General features: G+C 48.5%; 1 protein-coding gene across 1 annotated transcript in view; it reads right to left on the bottom strand.

The window, feature by feature from the left end:
- The window catches only part of LOC142908331 (uncharacterized), a 41,339-nt gene that overhangs the window by 18,009 nt on the left and 3,413 nt on the right, over positions 1–19,917 (bottom strand). Inside the window, exon 2 of the mRNA XM_076058877.1 lies at positions 19,047–19,168. Within this exon, the coding sequence (XP_075914992.1) occupies positions 19,047–19,168 (122 nt within the window). The remainder of the gene's footprint in view (positions 1–19,046; positions 19,169–19,917) is intronic.

Below are 19,917 nucleotides of genomic sequence, written 5' to 3' on the forward strand. Positions count from 1 at the left end.
GTGTGTGAGGTGCTAGCTAACAGCACTTGCCCCTGCAGCCTGTTAGAGGCTACACGGGGATCTTTGTCTGTGTCTGTGTGTGAGGTGCTAGCTAACAGCACTTGCCCCTGCAGCCTGTTAGAGGCTACACGGGGGATCTTTGTCTGTGTCTCTGTGTGAGGTGCCAGCTAACAGCACTTGCCCCTGCAGCCTGTTATAGTGTAGTGTATAGTGTAGTGTATAGTGTATAGTGTAGTGTATAGTGTATAGTGTAGTGTATAGTAGTGTATAGTGTAGTGTATGGTGTAGTGTATAGTGTAGTGTATAGTGTAGTGTATAGTAGTGTGTATAGTCTAGTGTATAGTGTAGTGTATAGTAGTGTGTAGTGTATAGTGTAGTGTATAGTGTAGTGTATAGTGTCGTGTTTAGTGTAGAGTATAGTGTAGTGTATAGTAGTGTAGTGTATAGTGTAGTGTATAGTGTAGTGTATAGTGTAGTGTGTAGTGTAGTGTATAGTGTCGTGTTTAGTGTAGTGTATAGTGTAGTGTATAGTGTAGTGTATAGTAGTATGTAGTGTATAGTGTAGTGCATAGTAGTGTGTAGTGTCGTGTTTAGTGTAGTGTATAGTGTAGTGTATAGTAGTGTATAGTGTAGTGTATAGTGTAGTGTATAGTGTAGTGTATAGTGTAGTGTATAGTAGTGTGTAGTGTATAGTAGTGTATAGTGTAGTGTATAGTGTAGTGTATAGTGTAGTGTATAGTGTAGTGTATAGTGTAGTGTATAGTAGTGTGTAGTGTATAGTGTAGTGTATAGTGTAGTGTATAGTGTATAGTCTAGTGTGTAGTGTATAGTGTTGTGTATAGTGTAGTGTATAGTGTAGTGTATAGTAGTGTGTAGTGTATAGTGTAGTGTATAGTGTAGTGTATAGTGTAGTAGTGTGTAGTGTATAGTGTAGTGTATAGTGTAGTGTATAGTGGTGTATAGTGTAGTGTATAGTGTAGTGTATAGTGTAGTGTATAGTAGTGTATAGTGTAGTGTATAGTAGTGTGTAATGTATAGTGTAGTGTATAGTGTAGTGTATAGTTTAGTGTATAATGTACTGTAGTGTATAGTGTAGTGTATAGTGTAGTGTATAGTGTAGTGTATAGTAGTGTGTAGTGTATGGTGTAGTGTATAGTGTAGTGTATAGTGTAGTGTATAGTGTAGTGTATAGTGTAGTGTATAGTGTAGTGTGTGTTGGAGACCGTCCTTCCGTCAATCTAAGCGACTGGATCACTTCTGAGCCCTTCACGAAGTGAATGTTTTGTGTGTGAGCGCCTGTGTGTGTGGAGGGGGTGATGATTAACAAATTACGAATGGGTATCCATTACCGCTGTGGTACGAGATTCACGTTGTCTCATCATCATCAGCATCATCATCGTCATCATTATTATTGCTCAACACGCAAGCGTTGACCCAATGCCCGCTCGTAGTTTCATTCACAGATCCAGCCGAAGGTGTAATCATTCTTCATCGGTGAACTTTGAAGGTGTTTCACATTGAGATTTCCTCATCACCTTCAATGCATCGCCGAATCCTTAACGGCGTTTCACCATCACCCAAGTTTAGGGTCTCCTATTCACAGAAATCCAGCGGCGTTACCCTGAAAACCGAGAGGCCCCATTCGGACAATTCCAAGCGTCGTTTTTCAATTTATTTATTTATTTATTTCCCCCCCGCCAAAGAAGCACAAAATTATTATTTTTGCTGAATGATTTTTTTATAAAAAAAATACTGAAGCGTCAATTTTAATATTTACATATATACATACGTAAAGATTATTAGCTGACGTACATTCCACGCGTTCTTACGCTTGTGGGTTCTAAGCATTTGGGTGTGAAGTCCGCGGCTTAATTGCATCGCTTCGTTCGCGATCAGTTATTGAATATCGATAAACTAAAAAAAAAAGCATTAGCGGCCGCTAGCCAATTCGATCAACGATTGAAGGCGATCTGCGCAACAACTTCTTGCTCGCATTCATAGAATCTGAGGTTGAACAACGTGTTCCGATACCGAATCATCTTTCATGAAAGCCTTGTCATTCACGGTCGACGCAAAGAACTCTCACGTTGTGGTTGGGACTACATATTCTTTGGTTCTTTCGGTAAAGTCACCACCACGTAGAATGAGAATAAAATAATAAATTGATAAAATAAAATAACACGATAATATTCTCACGACGTTTCGGCCACAACACAAGCGGCCTTCATCAGGTGAAGGGGCGAGACTGTCTGGTACTCCAGCGCTGTCCTACCAGACAGTCTCGTCCCTTCACCTGATGAAGGCCGCTTGTGTTGTGGCCGAAACGTCGTGAGAATATTATTGTGTTATTTTATTTTATCAATTTATTATTTTATTCTCATTCTACGTGGTGGCGACTTTACCGAAAGAAACCAAAGAAGATGAATCATTGCAGTCACGAAAGCTTTAAATCGTTGGGACTACAATTCATGTCGGAGACCATTCTGGAACCAAATCAGCGGCATCACAGTGGATTATGCGCCGTGGAATGTCCTTTTGTGGTGCCTTCCGTGTGAGTGCAATGGAACTTTTTTTTATTGTTGCTGGGTAGCAGGAAACGCCCATGAGGTGGGTGTCGAACTGCTTTAAGCAACGTGGCATTTGTTGACTTAAAGCTTCGGTGGCTGCAGTCATTCGTGCTCTATGGGAATGTCGGTGAAGTCCACGTAGATGGGGTAAAATTAATAATAAAAATGTCTCGCTCTGTGTCTTTGTGAGTCACTCTCCCTGCCACTCTCTCTCTCTGTGAGTCACTCTCTCTGTGTGTCTCTATCTCTCTGTGAGTCTCTCTCTCTCTCTGTGAGTCACTCTCTCTCTGTGTCACTCTCTCTGTCAGTGGCTCTCTCTCTCTGAGTGTCTCTCTCTCTCTCTGAGTCTCTCTCTCTCTCTGAGTGTCTCTCTCTGTGTCTCTCTCTCTGAGTGTCTCTCTCTCTGAGTGTATCTCTCTCTGAGTGTATCTCTCTGAGTGTCTCTCTCTCTGAGTGTCTCTCTCTCTGTGTCTATCTCTCTGAGTGTCTCTCTCTGAGTGTCTCTCTCTGTGAGTCACTCTCTCTCTCTCTGTGTGTCTCTCTCTGAGTGTCTCTCTCTGTGAGTGTCTCTCTCTCTCTCTGAGTGTCTCTCTCTCTGAGTGTCTCTCTCTCTCTGAGTGTCTCTCTCTGTGAGTGTCTCTCTCTTTGTGTGTCTCTCTCTCTCTCTGAGTGTCTCTCTCTGAGTGTCTCTCTCTCTGAGTGTCTCTCTCTCTCTGAGTGTCTCTCTCTGTGAGTGTCTCTCTCTCTGAGTGTCTCTCTCTGAGTGTATCTCTCTCTGAGTGTATCTCTCTGAGTGTCTCTCTCTCTGAGTGTCTCTCTCTCTGTGTCTCTCTCTCTGAGTGTCTCTCTCTGAGTGTCTCTCTCTGTGAGTCACTCTCTCTCTGCGTGTCTCTCTCTGAGTGTCTCTCTCTGTGAGTGTCTCTCTCTCTCTGAGTGTCTCTCTCTGTGAGTGTCTCTCTCTGTGAGTGTCTCTCTCTGTGAGTGTCTCTCTCTCTGAGTGTCCCTCTCTCTCTGAGTGTCTCTCTCTGAGTGTCTCTCTCATAGACTCACATAGAGACCCATAGACACACAGAGAGACCCATAGACTCACATAGAGACCCAGAGACGCACATAGAGACCCATAGACTCACATAGAGACCCATAGACTCAGAGAGAGACACATAGACTAGCATAGAGACCCATAGACTCACAGAGAGGCCCACAGACTCACATAGAGACCCATAGACTCACATAGAGACCCATAGACTCACATAGAGACACATCGACTTACATAGAGACCCATAGATTCACATAGAGACCCATAGACTCACAGAGAGACCCATAGACTCACATAGAGACCCATAGACTCACATAGAGACCCATAGACTCACAGCAAGACCCATAGACTCACAGAGAGACCCATAGACTCACATAGAGACCCATAGACTCACATAGAGACCCATAGACTCACACAGAGACACATAGACTCACATAGAGACCCATAGACTCACACGGAGATCTACAGACTCACACAGAGGTCCGTAGATTTAAAGAGAGACCCACAGACTAACGTAGATAAAAAAATATTCATTACTAATTAAATTATTAACGAAGATTTTTCTACCCACGTGATGACTTTACCGAAAGAACCAAAGAGTTTGGATTTCGGCAGTCACGAAATCTTCAAATCAAGACCTTCAAAGTATTTTATTTTCCTCGCTGTTTAATTTCACCAGGTGCGGCAATATTTATTTTTTTGTATAATTTACCACGCCCTGTCTATCACGGATGACAGGGACTCAAACGATGTGGGCGATCATAATCGTCATCGTCGTCGTCATAGTAACGTGGGGATCTTTATCAGCGGCCAAAGACTCCAAATGCGTAGAGATCCATCGGAGACACAGAGACCCGTAGACTCGCACAGAGAGCCGTAGACTCGCACAGAGACCCATAGACTCACATAGAGACACATCGACTTACATAGAGACCCATAGACTCACATAGAGACCCATAGACTCACAGAGAGACCCATAGACTCACATAGAGACACATCGACTTACATAGAGACCCACAGACTCACATAGAGACCCATAGACTCACAGAGAGCCCCATAGACTCGCATAGAGACCCATAGACTCACATAGAGACCCATAGACTCACAGCAAGGCCCATAGACTCACAGAGAGACCCATAGACTCACATAGAGACCCATAGACTCACATAGAGACCCATAGACTCACACAGAGACACATAGACTCACATAGAGACCCATAGACTCACACGGAGATCTACAGACTCACACAGAGATCCGTAGATTTAAAGAGAGACCCACAGACTAACGTAGATAAAAAAAATTATTCATTACTAATTAAATTATTAACGAAGATTTTTCTACCCACGTGATGACTTTACCGAAAAAACCAAAGAGTTTGGATTTCGGCATTCACGAAATCTTTAAATCAAGACCTTCAAAGTATTTTATTTCCTCCCTGTTTAATTTCACCAGGTGCGGCAAGCTTTATTTTTTTGTTATATTTACCACGCCCTGTCTATCACGGATGACAGGGACTCAAACGATGTGGGCGATCATAATCGTCATCGTCGTCGTCGTCGTCATAGTAACGTGGGGATCTTTATCAGCGGCCAAAGACTCCAAATGCGTAGAGATCCATCGGAGACACAGAGAGCCGTAGACTCACACAGAGACCCGTAGACTCACACAGAGAACCGTAGACTCACACAGAGACCCATAGACTCACAGAGAGACCCACGGACTGACAGATAGATGCATAGACTCACATAGAGACCCATATACTCACATAGAGACCCATAGACTCGCACAGAGACCCGTAGACTCACACAGAGACCTGTAGACTCACACAGAGACCCGTAGACTCACACAGAGACCCATAGACTCACACAGAGACACATAGACTCACACAGAGACCCGTAGACACGCACAGAGACCCGTGGACTCGCACAGAGATCCGTAGACTCACACAGAGACCCATAGACTCACACAGAGACCCGTAGACTCACAGAGAGACCCATAGACTCTCAGAGAGACCCAGACTCACAGAGAGACCCGTAGACTCACACAGAGACCCATAGACTCGCACAGAGATACATAGACTCACACAGAGATACATAGACTCGCACAGAGACCCATAGACTCACACAGAGACCCATAGACTCACACAGAGACCCGTAGACTGACACAGAGACCCGTAGACTCGCACAGAGACCCGTAGACTCACAGAGAGACCCATAGACTCACAGAGAGACCCATAGACTCAAATAGAGACTCATAGGCACACATAGAGACCCATAGGCTCTCCACACGAGACCCATAAACTCATCACACAGAGACACTTAGACTCATCACACAGAGACACATAGACTCATCACACAGAGACCCATAAACTCACATAGAGACCCGTAGATTCCCAGAAAGACTTATAGACACACAGAGACCGAGAGACTAACACAGAGATACATAGATTCACGTAGAGACTCATATACTCACATAGAGACCAATAGACTCACACAGAGACCCATAGACTCATACAGGTACCTATAGACTCACACAGAGACCGATAGATTCTCAGAGAGACCCAATGACTAAAATAAACCTTTTTTATTCCACGCATTCATTTAACTCACTCTGTCTGTTGTTGTTGATGTATCGTCAAATCTTATAACTCGATTTTAACCCACTTCGCAATGTGGTATCGACTGCAAACTCGATATACTTATGGCATTGTGATGACAACACTATATTCTATCATTAAAAATAAAAAAATATATATATTTTTTTAACGTCGTTTTGTACACGTTATGTTTCCGCCTGGGTCTAATTGTCCACGCTCAACTGACGTTGGCTGTAATTGGACCACGGTCTCCCTTACGTTGTGGCAAAGCTTCGGGGCAACTTCCTAAAGTCGTGCAGTTCTTCCATTACTACTACGGTACATTTCATTAAAGCGTGTTTTTTTTAAGAAAATAAGTTTTTTTTAATAAATCTTATTTTTTTTTCATTTTACCTGTTGTAAGCCCCCACTACTGAGCTGCTACTATGTAGCTACCTTCTTCAGAAAAGCGACACTCTGGATATCGCAAGAGCTAGCAGCTCAACCACGTGACTCATCGTCATCATCACGTGGACATGTATCCCGTCAGACACATGCACTATGTGTCTCGATGCATATCTACGGATATCTGTGTATCTCTACGAGTCTCTATGTATCTCTGTGTGTCTCTATGTGTCTCTATGTGTCTCTATGTGTCTCTATGGGTCTCTATGTATCTCTATGTTGCTCTGTGTGTCTCTATGTGTCTCTATGTGTCTCTATTTATCTCTATGACTCGCTATGTGTCTTAATGGGTCTCTATGTGTTTCTATGTGTCTCTATGTGTCTGTGTGGGTCTCCATGTGTCTCGATGCATATCTACGGGTCTCTATGTGTCTCGATGCATATCTACGGGTCTCTATGTGTCTCGAAGCATATCTACGGATATCTGTGTATCTCTACGAGTATCTATGTATCTCTATGTGTCTCTATGATTCTCTATGTGTCTCTATGTGTCTATATGTGTCTCTATGTAGCTCTATGTTGCTCTATGGGTCTCTATGTGTCTCTATGTGTCTCTATGTATCTCTATGAGTCTCTATGTGTCTTAATGGGTCTCTATGTGTTTCTATGTGTCTCTATGTGTCTCTGTAGGTCTCTATGTATCTCTATGGGTCTCTATGAGTCTCTATGAGTCTCTGTGTGTCTCTATTTGTCTCTGTGTGTCTCTGTGTCTCTGTGTGTCTCTATGTATCTCTACGAGTCTCTATGTGTCTCTATGAGTCTCTATGAGTCTCTATGTGTCTCTATGTGTCTCTGTGTGTCTCTATGTGTCTCTGTGTGTCTCTATGTATCTCTACGAGTCTCTATGTGTCTCTATGGTTCTTTATGTGTCTCTATGTGTCTCTATGGGTCTCTATGTGTCTCTATGGGTCTCTATGTGTCTCTATGGGTCTCTGTGTGTCTCTATGTATCTCTATGTATCTCTTTGTGTCTCTATGTATCACTAGGGGTCTCTATGTGTCTCTATGTGTCTCTGAGTCTATATGTGTCTCAAAGTGTCTCTATGTATCTCTATGTATATCTATCTGTCTCTATGTATATCTATGTGTCTCTATGTATCTTTATGTGTCTCTATGTATCTATATGTTTCTCTATGTATCTTTATGCGTCTCTATGTATCTCTATGTATCTCTATGTATCTCTATGGGTCTCTATGTGTCTCTATGTATCTCTATGGGTGTCTATGGGTCTCTATGTGTCTCCATATGTCTCTATGCGTCTCTATGTATCTCTATGGGTCTCACTGTGTCTCAATGTGTCTCTATATGTCTCTGTGTCTTTATGTATCTCTATGTGTCTCTATGTATCTCTATGTGTCTCTATGAGTCTCTACGTGTCTCTATGTGTCTCTACGTGTCTTTATGCGTCTCTGTGTATCTCTATGTGTTTCTATGTATCTCTATGCGTCTCTATGTGTCTATATGTGTCTCTATTGGTCTATATGTCTCTATGCATCTCTATGTATCTCTATGTATCTCTATGTGTCTCTATGTGTCTCTATGTATCTCTATGTGTCTCTATGTGTCTCTATGTATCTCTATGTGTCTCTATGTGTCTCTATGCATCTCTATCTGTCTCTATGTGTCTCTATGTGTCTCTATGTGTCTCTATGCATCTCTGTCTGTCTCTATGTGTCTCTATGTGTCTCTATGCATCTCTGTCTGTCTCTATGGGTCTCTGTGGGTCTCTGTGTGTCTCCACGCATCTCCGTCCATTCACAACATTTGCCTGCTACACATTACCAACGTGATGATGCTGACTGATGGTGATAAGCCACTTTGCTTGAGCTGATCTCATTTGTGGCCTGCCTGATAAAGTTGCTTCGTAGCTGCATCTCAGCAGTGGGACCTTACACCGACAATGTAAGTTTAGCTTTCGCTCAACTCCATAGTTAGAATCAACATCACAGCACGCTCTGCAGAGTGTTTGCCTGCTGCTATGGATGTTCCCACGTGATGGTGGTGGTGGTGGCGGTGATGGTGATGGTGGTGGTGCAGGTGGTGGTCTTGGTGGTGGTGGCGGTGGTGGTGGTGCTGGTGGTGGTGATGGTGCTGGTGGTGGTGGTGCTGGTGGTGGTTGTGGTCTTGATGGTGGTGGTGGTTTTGGTGGTGGTGGTGATGGTAGTAGTGGTAGTGGTGGTGATGGTGGTGGTTGTGATGGTGGTGCTGGTGGTGGTGGTGGTGATGGTGGTGGTTGTGATGGTGGTGCTGGTGGTGCTGTTGGTGCTGGTGGTGGTTGTGATGGTGGTGCTGGTGGTGGTGGTTGTGATGGTGGTGCTGGTGGTGCTGGTGGTGGTGGTTGTGATGGTGGTGCTGGTGGTGCTGGTGGTGGTGGTTGTGATGGTGGTGCTGGTGCTGGTGGTGGTGGTTGTGATGGTGGTGCTGGTGGTGGTGGTGGTAAGCCACTTGCGCGAGGTGCAATCATTCGTGATGTGCGGCTCTCGATCCTGCAACAGAACATTTACATCGAGGAGGGAGAGAGGGGGTAGAGAGAGAGGGGGTAGAGAGAGAGAGGGGGTAGAGAGATAGGGGGGTAGAGAGAGAGAGAGAGGGGGTAGGGAGAGAGGGGGTAGAGAGAGGGGGGTAGAGAGAGAGAGAGGGGGTAGAGAGAGAGAGGTTAGAGAGAGAGGGGGTAGAGAGAGAGGGGGTAGAGAGGGGGGGTAGAGAGAGAGGGGGTAGAGAGAGAAGGGGGTAGTGAGAGAGGGTGTAGACAGAGAGGGGGTACAGAGAGAGAGAGGGGGTAGAGAGAGAATGGGGTACAGAGAGAGAGCTAAGGGCTAAGGGTTAAAGAGAGCAGAGCGTGAAATCTTTCGTGAAATCTTTCATTAAAAATGGGGGGGTGGGTAGTTCACGTAAAACAAACCAAGTGCCGACTACACCGAGCACCTTCTTGCATCCTCTGATCGTTAAAAGCGAAATCAAAAGAAGCGACTGCACACTAGCCCAGCGGCAGTGGGAAATCATGCGATCAAAATGTCAAATAATGAATAGTCCACAACGTCTTAAATTAAAAAATAAAAACCCTTCGACCAAGTGTCACACCGCTGTCATCTGCTGCCCTCTGCTGCCCACAAAACATCAGCGCCGCAGCCTCTGTCCTGCCCTGTTGGCTATCTAAGAGTCAAGATGGTAAATGTTGTGGATTTGCTCTCCAAACACACGGGCGTTGCTGTACAAGTAACGGATTGGCCACGTTCTGTTTTACGTGGAAATCCCCTTTGCTCGTTGGCTGCTAATCCTTTACAACCTGGATTTTAAATGCAGGTTGAAATCTAGGTTAAAATCGAGGTTCAAATCCAGGTTCAGATCTAGGTTCAGATGTCGATTCAAATCCAGGTTCAAATCTAGGTTCAAATCCAGTTTCAAATCTAGGTGCAAATCGAGGTTCAGATCTAGGTTCAAATCTAGGTTCAAATCTAGGTTCAAATTGAGGTTCAAATCTAGGTTCAAATCTAGGTTCAAATTGAGGTTCAAATCTAGGTTCAAATCTAGGTTCAAATCTAGGTTCAAAGCCAGGTTCAATTCTAGGTTCAAATTGAGGTTCAAATACAGGTTCAAATCTAGGTTCAAATCAAGGTTCAAATCTAGGTTCAAATCTAGGTTCAAATCCAGGTTCAAATCCAGGTTCAAATCTAGGTTCAAATTGAGGTTCAAATCTAGGTTCAAATCTAGGTTCATATCAAGGTTCAAATCTAGGTTCAAATCTAGGTTCAAATCCAGGTTCAAATCCAGGTTCAAATCTAGGTTCAAATTGAGGTTCAAATCTAGGTTCAAATCTAGGTTCATATCTAGGTTCAAATCTAGGTTCAAATCCAGGTTCAAATCCAGGTTCAAATCTAGGTTCAAATTGAGGTTCAAATCTAGGTTCAAATTGAGGTTCAAATCGAGGTTAAAATCTAGGTTCAAATCGAGGTTAAAATCTAGGTTCAAATCCAGGTTCAAATTGAGGTTCAAATCTAGGTTCAAATTGAGATTCAAATCTAGGTTCAAATCTAGGTTCATATCTAGGTTCAAATCTAGGTTCAAATCCAGGTTCAAATCCAGGTTCAAATCCATCTACGTTCAAATTTCGGTTCAGATTTAGGTTCAGATCGAGGTTCAAATCAAGGTTCAAATCTTGGTTCAAATTTAGGTTCAAATTGAGGTTCAAATCTAGGTTCAAATCTACGTTCAAATTTCGTTTCAGATCTAGGTTCAAATCGAGGTTAAAATCTAGGTTCAAATCTAGGTTCAAATTTAGGTTCAAATTGAGGTTCACATCTAGGTTCAAATCTAGGTTCAAATCTAGGTTCATATCTAGGTTCAAATCTAGGTTCAAATCCAGGTTCAAATCCAGGTTCAAATCCATCTAGGTTCAAATTGAGGTTCAAATCTAGGTTCAAATCTACGTTCAAATTTCGGTTCAAATCTAGGTTCAGATCTAGGTTCAGATCGAGGTTCAAATCGAGGTTCAAATCTTGGTTCAAATTGAGGTTCAAATCTACGTTCAAATCTACGTTCAAATTTCGTTTCAGATCTAGGTTCAAATCGACGTTAAAATCTAGGTTCAAATCTAGGTTCAAATTTAGGTTCAAATTGAGGTTCACATCTAGGTTCAAATTTCGTTTCAGATCTAAGTTCAAATCGAGGTTAAATCTAGGTTCAAATCTAGGTTCAAATCTAGATTCAAATTTAGGTTCAAATTGAGGTTCACATCTAGGTTCAAATTTCGGTTCAAATCTAAGTTCAAATCGAGGCTCAAATCCCGGTGCCGTGCCCACGTACTCACTGCTTCATGTCTAGCACGGTGAGCGTGGTGGTGGTGGTGGCTGTGGTGGGGGCGGTGGTGGTGGTGGTGGTGGACAATTGGTCACGTGGGCACCCACCCAGCCCCATCCCCCCCTTACCCCCACACCCCCACCACACGCCACCCCACACACACACAAACATGTACTGGTTCACACGAGGGAGGCGGGGACTTCTTTGGAGGCAACCCATTTGTCTCACGCCGAGCCCTGAAACACGGAGGGGTTATCGCTCGCCCCCTTCCCCCCCCATTCACCAGCTACCCCAAGGAGGCACCTGCTCGGGGCTAGCCAACCCCCAGCTAAGGCGAGGCCCCTTGGCTCGGGGCCTGGCTCCCCCAGCTGGCGAGGGTCTCAGGTGTCCGGCGTACAGTTGCCAGCCACCACCACCACCACCACCCCCGGGGCTTCCTCCGCCCCTAGCCACGCCTCCCCTCTCGGGCCTTCCAGAGGGACCTGATCCTGTTCCCCGTGGTACCCCAACCCCCATCCCCCACCCCAATCCCCCCCAGCACCACCCCCCCCCCCCCCCAGTTCCGCTCCTTGGTGCAACCCTTTGGCCGGTAACCTCCGGTCACCAGAACTCCGGGTTTCACCCGGAGTGCCATGGGCCCCACGGTGAACTCCTCCTCCTCCTCATCCTCATCCTCCTCCTCATCCTCATCCTCCTCCTCATCCTCCTCATCCTCCTCCTCATCCTCCTCCTCATCCTCCTCCTCCTCATCCTCCTCCTCCTCATCCTCATCATCCTCATCCTCCTCATCCTCATCCTCATCCTCCTCCTCATCCTCCTCCTCCTCCTCATCCTCCTCATCCTCCTCCTCATCCTCCTCCTCATTCTCCTCCTCCTCATCATCATCCTCATTCTCCTCCTCATCCTCATCCTCCTCCTCATCCTACTCCTCCTCCTCATCCTCATCCTCCTCCTCATCCTCATCCTCCTCATCCTCCTCATCCTCCTCCTCATCCTCCTCCTCCTCCTCATCCTCATCCTCATCCTCATTCTCCTCCTCATCCTCATCCTCCTCCTCCTCCTCATCCTCCTCATCCTCCTCCTCATCCTCCTCCTCATCCTCATCCTCATTCTCCTCCTCATCCTCATCCTCCTCCTCATCCTCATCCTCATCCTCCTCCTCCTCATCCTCCTCCTCTTCCACCTCCTCCTCATCCTCATCCTCCTCCTCCTCATCCTCCTCATCCTCCTCCTCATCCTTCTCATCCTCATCCTCCTCCTCATCCTCCTCCTCATCCTCCTCCTCATCCTCCTCCTCATCCTCATTCTCCTCATCATCCTCATCCTCCTCCTCATCCTCCTCAGCCTCATGCCCCGCCTCATCCTCTTCCTCATCCCATCCCCTCTTCCTCATCCTCCTCATCCTCCTCCTCATTCTCCTCATCCTCATCCTCCTCCTCATCCTCATCCTCCTCCTCCTCCTCCTCCTCCTCATCCTCCTCCTCCTCCTCATCCTCCTCCTCCTCCTCATCCTCCTCCTCCTCATCCTCCTCCTCATCCTCCTCCTCTCCTCCTCCTCCTCCTCCTCCTCCTCCTCCTCCTCATCCTCATCCTCCTCCTCCTCCTCCTCCTCTTCCTCCTCCTCCTCCTCATCCTCCTCCTCATCCTCATCCTCCTCCTCCTCATCCTCCTCCTCCTCCTCATCCTCCTCCTCATCCTCCTCCTCTTTCTCCTCCTCCTCATCCTCCTCTTCCTCCTCCTCCTCCTCCACCTCTTCCTCCTCCTCCTCTTCCTCCTCCTCCTCCTCATCCTCATCCTCCTCCTCCGCCGCCGCCGTGCCCGGCGCCCTCGCCCCCTGTCCGCCGGGGGGCTTGCGCTGAGCGTGTGTCGGTGTTGGCGGCGGGGCGGGGGCCGCCGAGTTTAAAAAGTACACGAACTCTTTGGTTCTGCTCGGTAGAGTCACGTAGTAGGTAAAAAAAATAAAATAGCAAAAAAAATCACGACGTTTCGGCCACAACACAAGCGGCCCTCATCAGGCGAAGGGACCGGACTGTCCAGAGGACAGCGCTGGGAGTGAAGACAGCCCTAGCCCAGGTCGTCGCGTCCTTTAAGCTGTGTGGGAGGACGCGAACTGGGCTTGGCTGTCTTCACTCCAGCGCTGTCCTCTGGACAGTCCGGTCCCTTCACCTGATGAAGGCCGCTTGTTGTCGTGGCCGAAACGTCTCGTGATTTTTTTTGTCGTTTAACTTTTTTTACCTACTACGTGGTGACTTTACCGAATAGAACCAAAGAGTTTGTGTACTTTTTAAACTTTTTTTTACGAAACTCGGCGGCCTCCCCCCCCCGCCAACACCGACACACGCTCAGTGCCAGCCCCCCGGCGGACAGGGGGCGAGGGCGCCGGGGCACGGCGGCGGCGGAGGAGGAGGATGAGGATGAGGAGGAGGAGGAGGAGGAGGAGGAGGAGGAGGAGGAGGATGAGGATGAGGAGGAGGAGGGGGAGGGATGAGGAGGAGGAGGAGGATGAGGAGGAGGAGGAGGAGGGGGAGGATGAGGAGGAGGAGGATGAGGAGGAGGATGAGGAGGAGGAGGATGAGGAGGATGAGGAGGAGGATGAGGAGGAGGATGAGGATGAGGAGGAGGATGAGGAGGAGGAGGAGGATGAGGAGGAGGATGAGGATGAGGAGGAGGAGGAGGAGGAGGAGGATGATGAGGATGAGGAGGAGGAGGGGGAGGATGAGGAGGAGGAGGATGAGGATGAGGATGAGGAGGAGGAGGGGGAGGATGAGGAGGAGGAGGATGAGGAGGAGGATGAGGAGGAGGAGGATGAGGAGGATGAGGAGGATGAGGAGGAGGATGAGGATGAGGAGGAGGATGAGGAGGAGGATGAGGAGGAGGATGAGGATGAGGGAGGAGGATGAGGAGGAGGAGGAGGATGAGGAGGAGGAGGATGAGGAGGCGGAGGATGAGGAGGAGGAGGATTAGGAAGATGAGGAGGAGGAGGATGAGGAGGAGGGAGGAGGAGGATGAGGAGGATGAGGAGGAGTTCACCGTGGGGCCCCATGGCACTCCGGGTGAACCCGGAGACCTGGTGACCGGAGGTTACCGGCCAACGGGTTGCACCAAGGAGCGGAACTGGGGGGGGGGGGGGGGGCTGGGTGGGATTGGGGTTGGGGATGGGGGTGGCAGAAACGTCGTGATTTTTTCGTCGTTTAACTTTTTTTACCTACTACGTGGTGACTTTACCGAATAGAACCAAAGAGCGTATGGACCCTTGCAGTCACGAAAGCTTCAGATCTGGAAGTGCACCAACGCTTCGAATTCGCCGCCCCGCGTTGGGAGGGAGGGAGGGGGGGGGGGGTGGCGGCGGGAGTGGAGGCCGCTGCCACCGGCGCTTAGTTTGCCACCAGATCTGGGGGTAGTGGGGCGGACTGGACGACAACAATGATGATAATAATGATAAAGTATTAAAGCTTTCGTGACTGCATAAAATTACTCACTGTTGTGGGAATAGGTTTTTAAACCCTTGTAACTGGCACAAAAAACTGACACCTTTATTCAAGGCGTCGTGTTTGCAATGACCCACAACACAAGCAGTCAAAATGCAAACAAAATGAGACAACTCTGATAATAATAATAATAATATTGGCACTGTCCTTGAATTTGATTAGTCCACACCAGAGATGGCTTTTCTTAGAGCCCTTTAGTCTCCACTGGTGTTGGACAAGAAGACGCCAAAAGGTGTACAGTTAAAAGGGTAAAACCTATATCTTGTTACTGGCAAAGGAGGTCTCATAATGTAAAATACTCATTGTTTTTTTCGGTAAAGTCAATAAAATTACGTTAAAACAAGAAGCAATGACGACGTTTCGATCACAACGCAAGCAATCTTCGTCAGGTGTCAAGAACGAATCACGGAGGTAAACAACAACAAAATGATGAGAGAGACGAGAATTCAACAAATCTGAAAAAACATTACGTGAAGCCACATCCAGTCAGGCCAACGGCACAGTTAGACACTTCCTGGCGGACCACGAATTTCAGAAGAGTGTGTAAATTTCGTGTTCAACCTTTGGATTGCACATACCGGCGTAGATAGAATGAAAAATACGAGGTACACGGTCGGTAGAAATAGAAATATACAAGTCCACCAAGAGGTAAGGAGGGAGGAAAGACGGACACAGGGAGGCAGAAAGAGAGAGAGAGGGGGCAGCTCAAAAAAGGACCACCTCTTGTGAATACAAAACGGCGGCTCAAAAAATAACCACCTCTTGTAAATACAAAACGGCAGCTCAAAAAAGGACCACCTCTTGTGAATACAAAACGGCAGCTCAAAAAATAACCACCTCTTGTGAATACAAAACGGCAGCTCAAAACAGGACCACCTCTTGTGAATACAAAACGGCCGCTCAAAAAATGACCACCTCTTGTAAATACTAAACGGAGGCTCAAAAAAGGACCACCTCTCTTGTAAATACAAAACGGCAGCTCAAAAAATAACCACCTCTTGTAAATACAAAACGGCAGCTCAAAAAAGGACCACCTCTCTTGTAAATACAAAACGGCAGCTCAAAAAAGGGGCACATCTTACACATAATTACAACGGTAACTTCCCCGTAGAAGTGTGATAATAAAGTATTAAAGCTTTCGTGACTGCATAAAATTACTCATTGTGTTTTTTTTCGGTAAAGTCACGTATGTAGAAATACAATAAAATACTATTAAAACAATCACGTACAATAAAATTAGGTTATAATTTTTTATTATGATTTTTATATTATAATTTTATTGTATTTCTACATACGTGACTTTACCCCCCACACCCCCTGCTGTGCCAGGCTAGGTGCAGTAGGTCTCAGGACAGACTCAGCAGGTGCCATGAGTTGACTGCTGTGCCAGGCTAGGTACACGAGGTCTCAGGACAGACTCAGCAGGTGCCATGGGTTGACTGCTGTGCCAGGCTAGGTACACGAGGTCTCAGGACAGACCCAGCAGGTGCCATGGGTTGGCTGACTGAGATAACCGGTAGATGCACCACCACCAGCTGTACCCCCCCTGCTGTGCCAGGCTAGGTGCAGGAGGAGGATACGGACAGACCCAGCAAGTGTCATGGGTTGACTGCTGTGCCAGGCTAGGTGCAGGAGGAGGAGGTCACGGGACAGACCCAGCAGCTGCCATGGGTTGGCTGACTGAGATGACAACCGGTAGATGCACCACCACCACCGCCACCAGCTGTATCCCCCCCTGCTGTGCCAGGCTAGGTGCACGAGGTCACGTGACAGACCCAGCAGGAGATGACCACCGCTAGATGCACCACCATCACCAGCACCAGCACCAGCAGCTGTACCCCACCTACTGTGCCAGGCTAGGTGCACGAGGTCACGTGACAGACCCAGCAGGAGATGACCACTGGTAGCTATAGCCCCCCGTAGTGTGACAACTTGATCTTGTTTCAGCTTCGCGGCGTTCGGCGCGATAATCACGTGAAAATAATGGGGAAGGTTCTGGAAGTGGGCGTGGCACAAAGTGGGCGGGGCCTAACGTGTGCCCCCGGGGGTCAGAGGGCACCAATGGGAAGGGCGGAAATCACGCGGAGCCGCAACTCGTGTCGGTGGCACAACGAAAAGTGGGCGGGGCCTAATGTGTGCCTGGGGGGTCAGAGGGCAAGAAAACGACGTTGATTGTGTTTTAATTAGCGAAGAACCAAGATGAGTCTACGTTGTAGAGTGACGGTACGCTCACTCCTCCTCCTCCTCATCCTCCTCCTCATCATCATCATCACCCTCATCATCATCCTCCTCATTCCTCATCATCCTCATCATCCCTCATCATCACCCTCCTCATCATCATCATCATCACCCTCATCATCATCATCACCCTCATCATCACCCTCCTCATCATCATCACCCTCATCATCATCCTCCTCATCATCCTCCTCATCATCACCCTCATCATCACCCTCATCATCATCACCACCCTCATCATCACCCTCATCATCACCCTCATCATCACCCTCATCTTCATCATCATCACCCTCATCATCACCCTCATCACCCTCATCATCACCCTCATCATCACCCTCATCTTCATCATCATCACCCTCATCATCACCCCCATCATCACCCTCATCATCATCATCACCCTCATCATCATCACCCTCATCATCACCCTCCTCATCATCCTCATCACTCTCCTCCTCATCCTCATCATCCTCATCATCATCACCCTCCTCATCATCATCATCACCCTCATCATCATCCTCCTCCTCATCATCCTCCTCATCATCACCCTCATCATCACCCTCATCATCATCACCCTCCTCATCACTCTCCCTCATCACCCTCATCACCCTCCTCCTCATCATCATCATCACCCTCATCATCATCCTCCTCATCATCATCACCCTCATCATCATCATCATCACCCTCCTCATCATCATCATCCTCATCATCATCACCCTCCTCATCATCATCATCCTCATCATCACCCTCATCATCACCCTCATCTTCATCATCATCACCCTCATCATCACCCTCCTCATCATCATCATCATCACATACCCTCATCATCACCCTCATCATCATCCTCATCATCATCACCCTCATCATCATCACCCTCATCATCATCATCATCCTCCTCATCATCCTCATCACCCTCCTCCTCATCCTCATCATCATCATCCTCCTCATCATCCTCATCACCCTCCTCCTCATCATCATCACCCTCCTCATCATCATCATTACCCTCCTCATCATCCTCATCATCATCATCACCCTCCTCGTCATCCTCATCATCATCCTCCTCCTCCCCGTAACCATCCTCCCAACGCGACACAAGTTGCCTTCAACTGAACACAACCCTCACCACCACCACCACCTCCACCACCACCAACACCACCCCCACCACCACCACCCCCACCACCACCACCCCCACCACCACCACCAACACCACCCTCACCACCACCACCACCTCCACCCCGACCACCACCACCTCCACCCCACCACCACCATCAACCACCACCACTACCACCACCACCACCACCAACACCACCATCACCCCCACCACCACTACCACCACCACCCCCACCACCACTACCCCACCACCTCCACCACCCCCACCACCACCACCCTCACCACCACCACCTCCACCACCACCCCCACCACCACTACCACCACCACCCCCACCACCACTACCCCCACCACCTCCACCACCAACCACCAACATCACCACCACCACCTCCACCACCACCCCCACCACCACCACCATCACCACCACCACCACCCCCAACACCACCACCACCACCCCCACCACCACCACCACCCCCACCACCACCCCCAACACCACCACCACCACCCCCACCACCACCACCATCACCACCACTACCACCAACACCATCACCACCACCACTCCCACCACCACCACCACCACCCCCACCACCACCACCCCCAACACCACCACCACCACCTCCACCACCACCCCCACCACCACCACCACCACCCCCAACACCACCACCACCACCTCCACCACCACCCCCACCACCACCACCACCACCCCCAACACCACCACCACCACCCCCACCACCACCACCACCCCACCACCACCCCCAACACCACCACCACCACCCCCACCCACCACCAACACCACCACTACCACCAACACCACCACCACCACCACCACCACCTCCACCACCAACACCACCCCCACCACCACCACCACCACCCCCACCACCACCACCCCCAACACCACCACCACCACCACCTCCACCACCCCCACCACCACCACCATCACCACCACCACCTCCACCACCACCCCCACCACCACCACCACCACCTTCACCACCACCACCACCACCACCACCACCACCACCACCACCACCACCTCCACCACCACCACCACCACCCCCACCACCTCCACCACCCCCACCACCACCACCATCACCACCACCACCTCCACCACCACCCCCACCACCACCACCACCACCTCCATCCCCAACACCATCACCACCACCACCACCACCACCCCCACCACCACTACCACCACCACCACCCCCACCACCACCACCACCCCCACCACCACCACCACCACCTTCACCACCACCACCACCACCTCCACCACCACCACCACCACCTTCACCACCACCACCACCACCTCCACCACCACCACCACGACCACCAACAAACGACTCCCAACACGCCAGTGTTTAAAGTCGCACACTTTATAGCCGTGACCTCGATGGCGACGAGGGGCGCCATCAAGGAGCAGCGAACTCGCTCAGTGACATTCGCACACGGATCCTCGGTGAACGTCGCTTCAACGTTCCTGCGACGTCGCACCAAGGTTCACCACCCACACCACCCACCACCACACCCCCCTCTCTGGAATAACACGGCAGGATGGATCAAGCAACTTTAGCGTTTAGCGAACGGAAAGTCCCGGACGATCTTAGGACCATTATGAGACCTCCTTTGCCAGAAACAAGATATAGGAATAGGTTTTTAA

Source organism: Petromyzon marinus, assembly GCF_048934315.1.
Source record: "Petromyzon marinus isolate PM22_M1 ecotype Great Lakes invasive population chromosome 80 unlocalized genomic scaffold, UKy_Petmar_22M1.pri1.0 chr80_unloc.1, whole genome shotgun sequence".
Taxonomy (NCBI): Eukaryota; Metazoa; Chordata; class Hyperoartia; order Petromyzontiformes; family Petromyzontidae; genus Petromyzon; species Petromyzon marinus.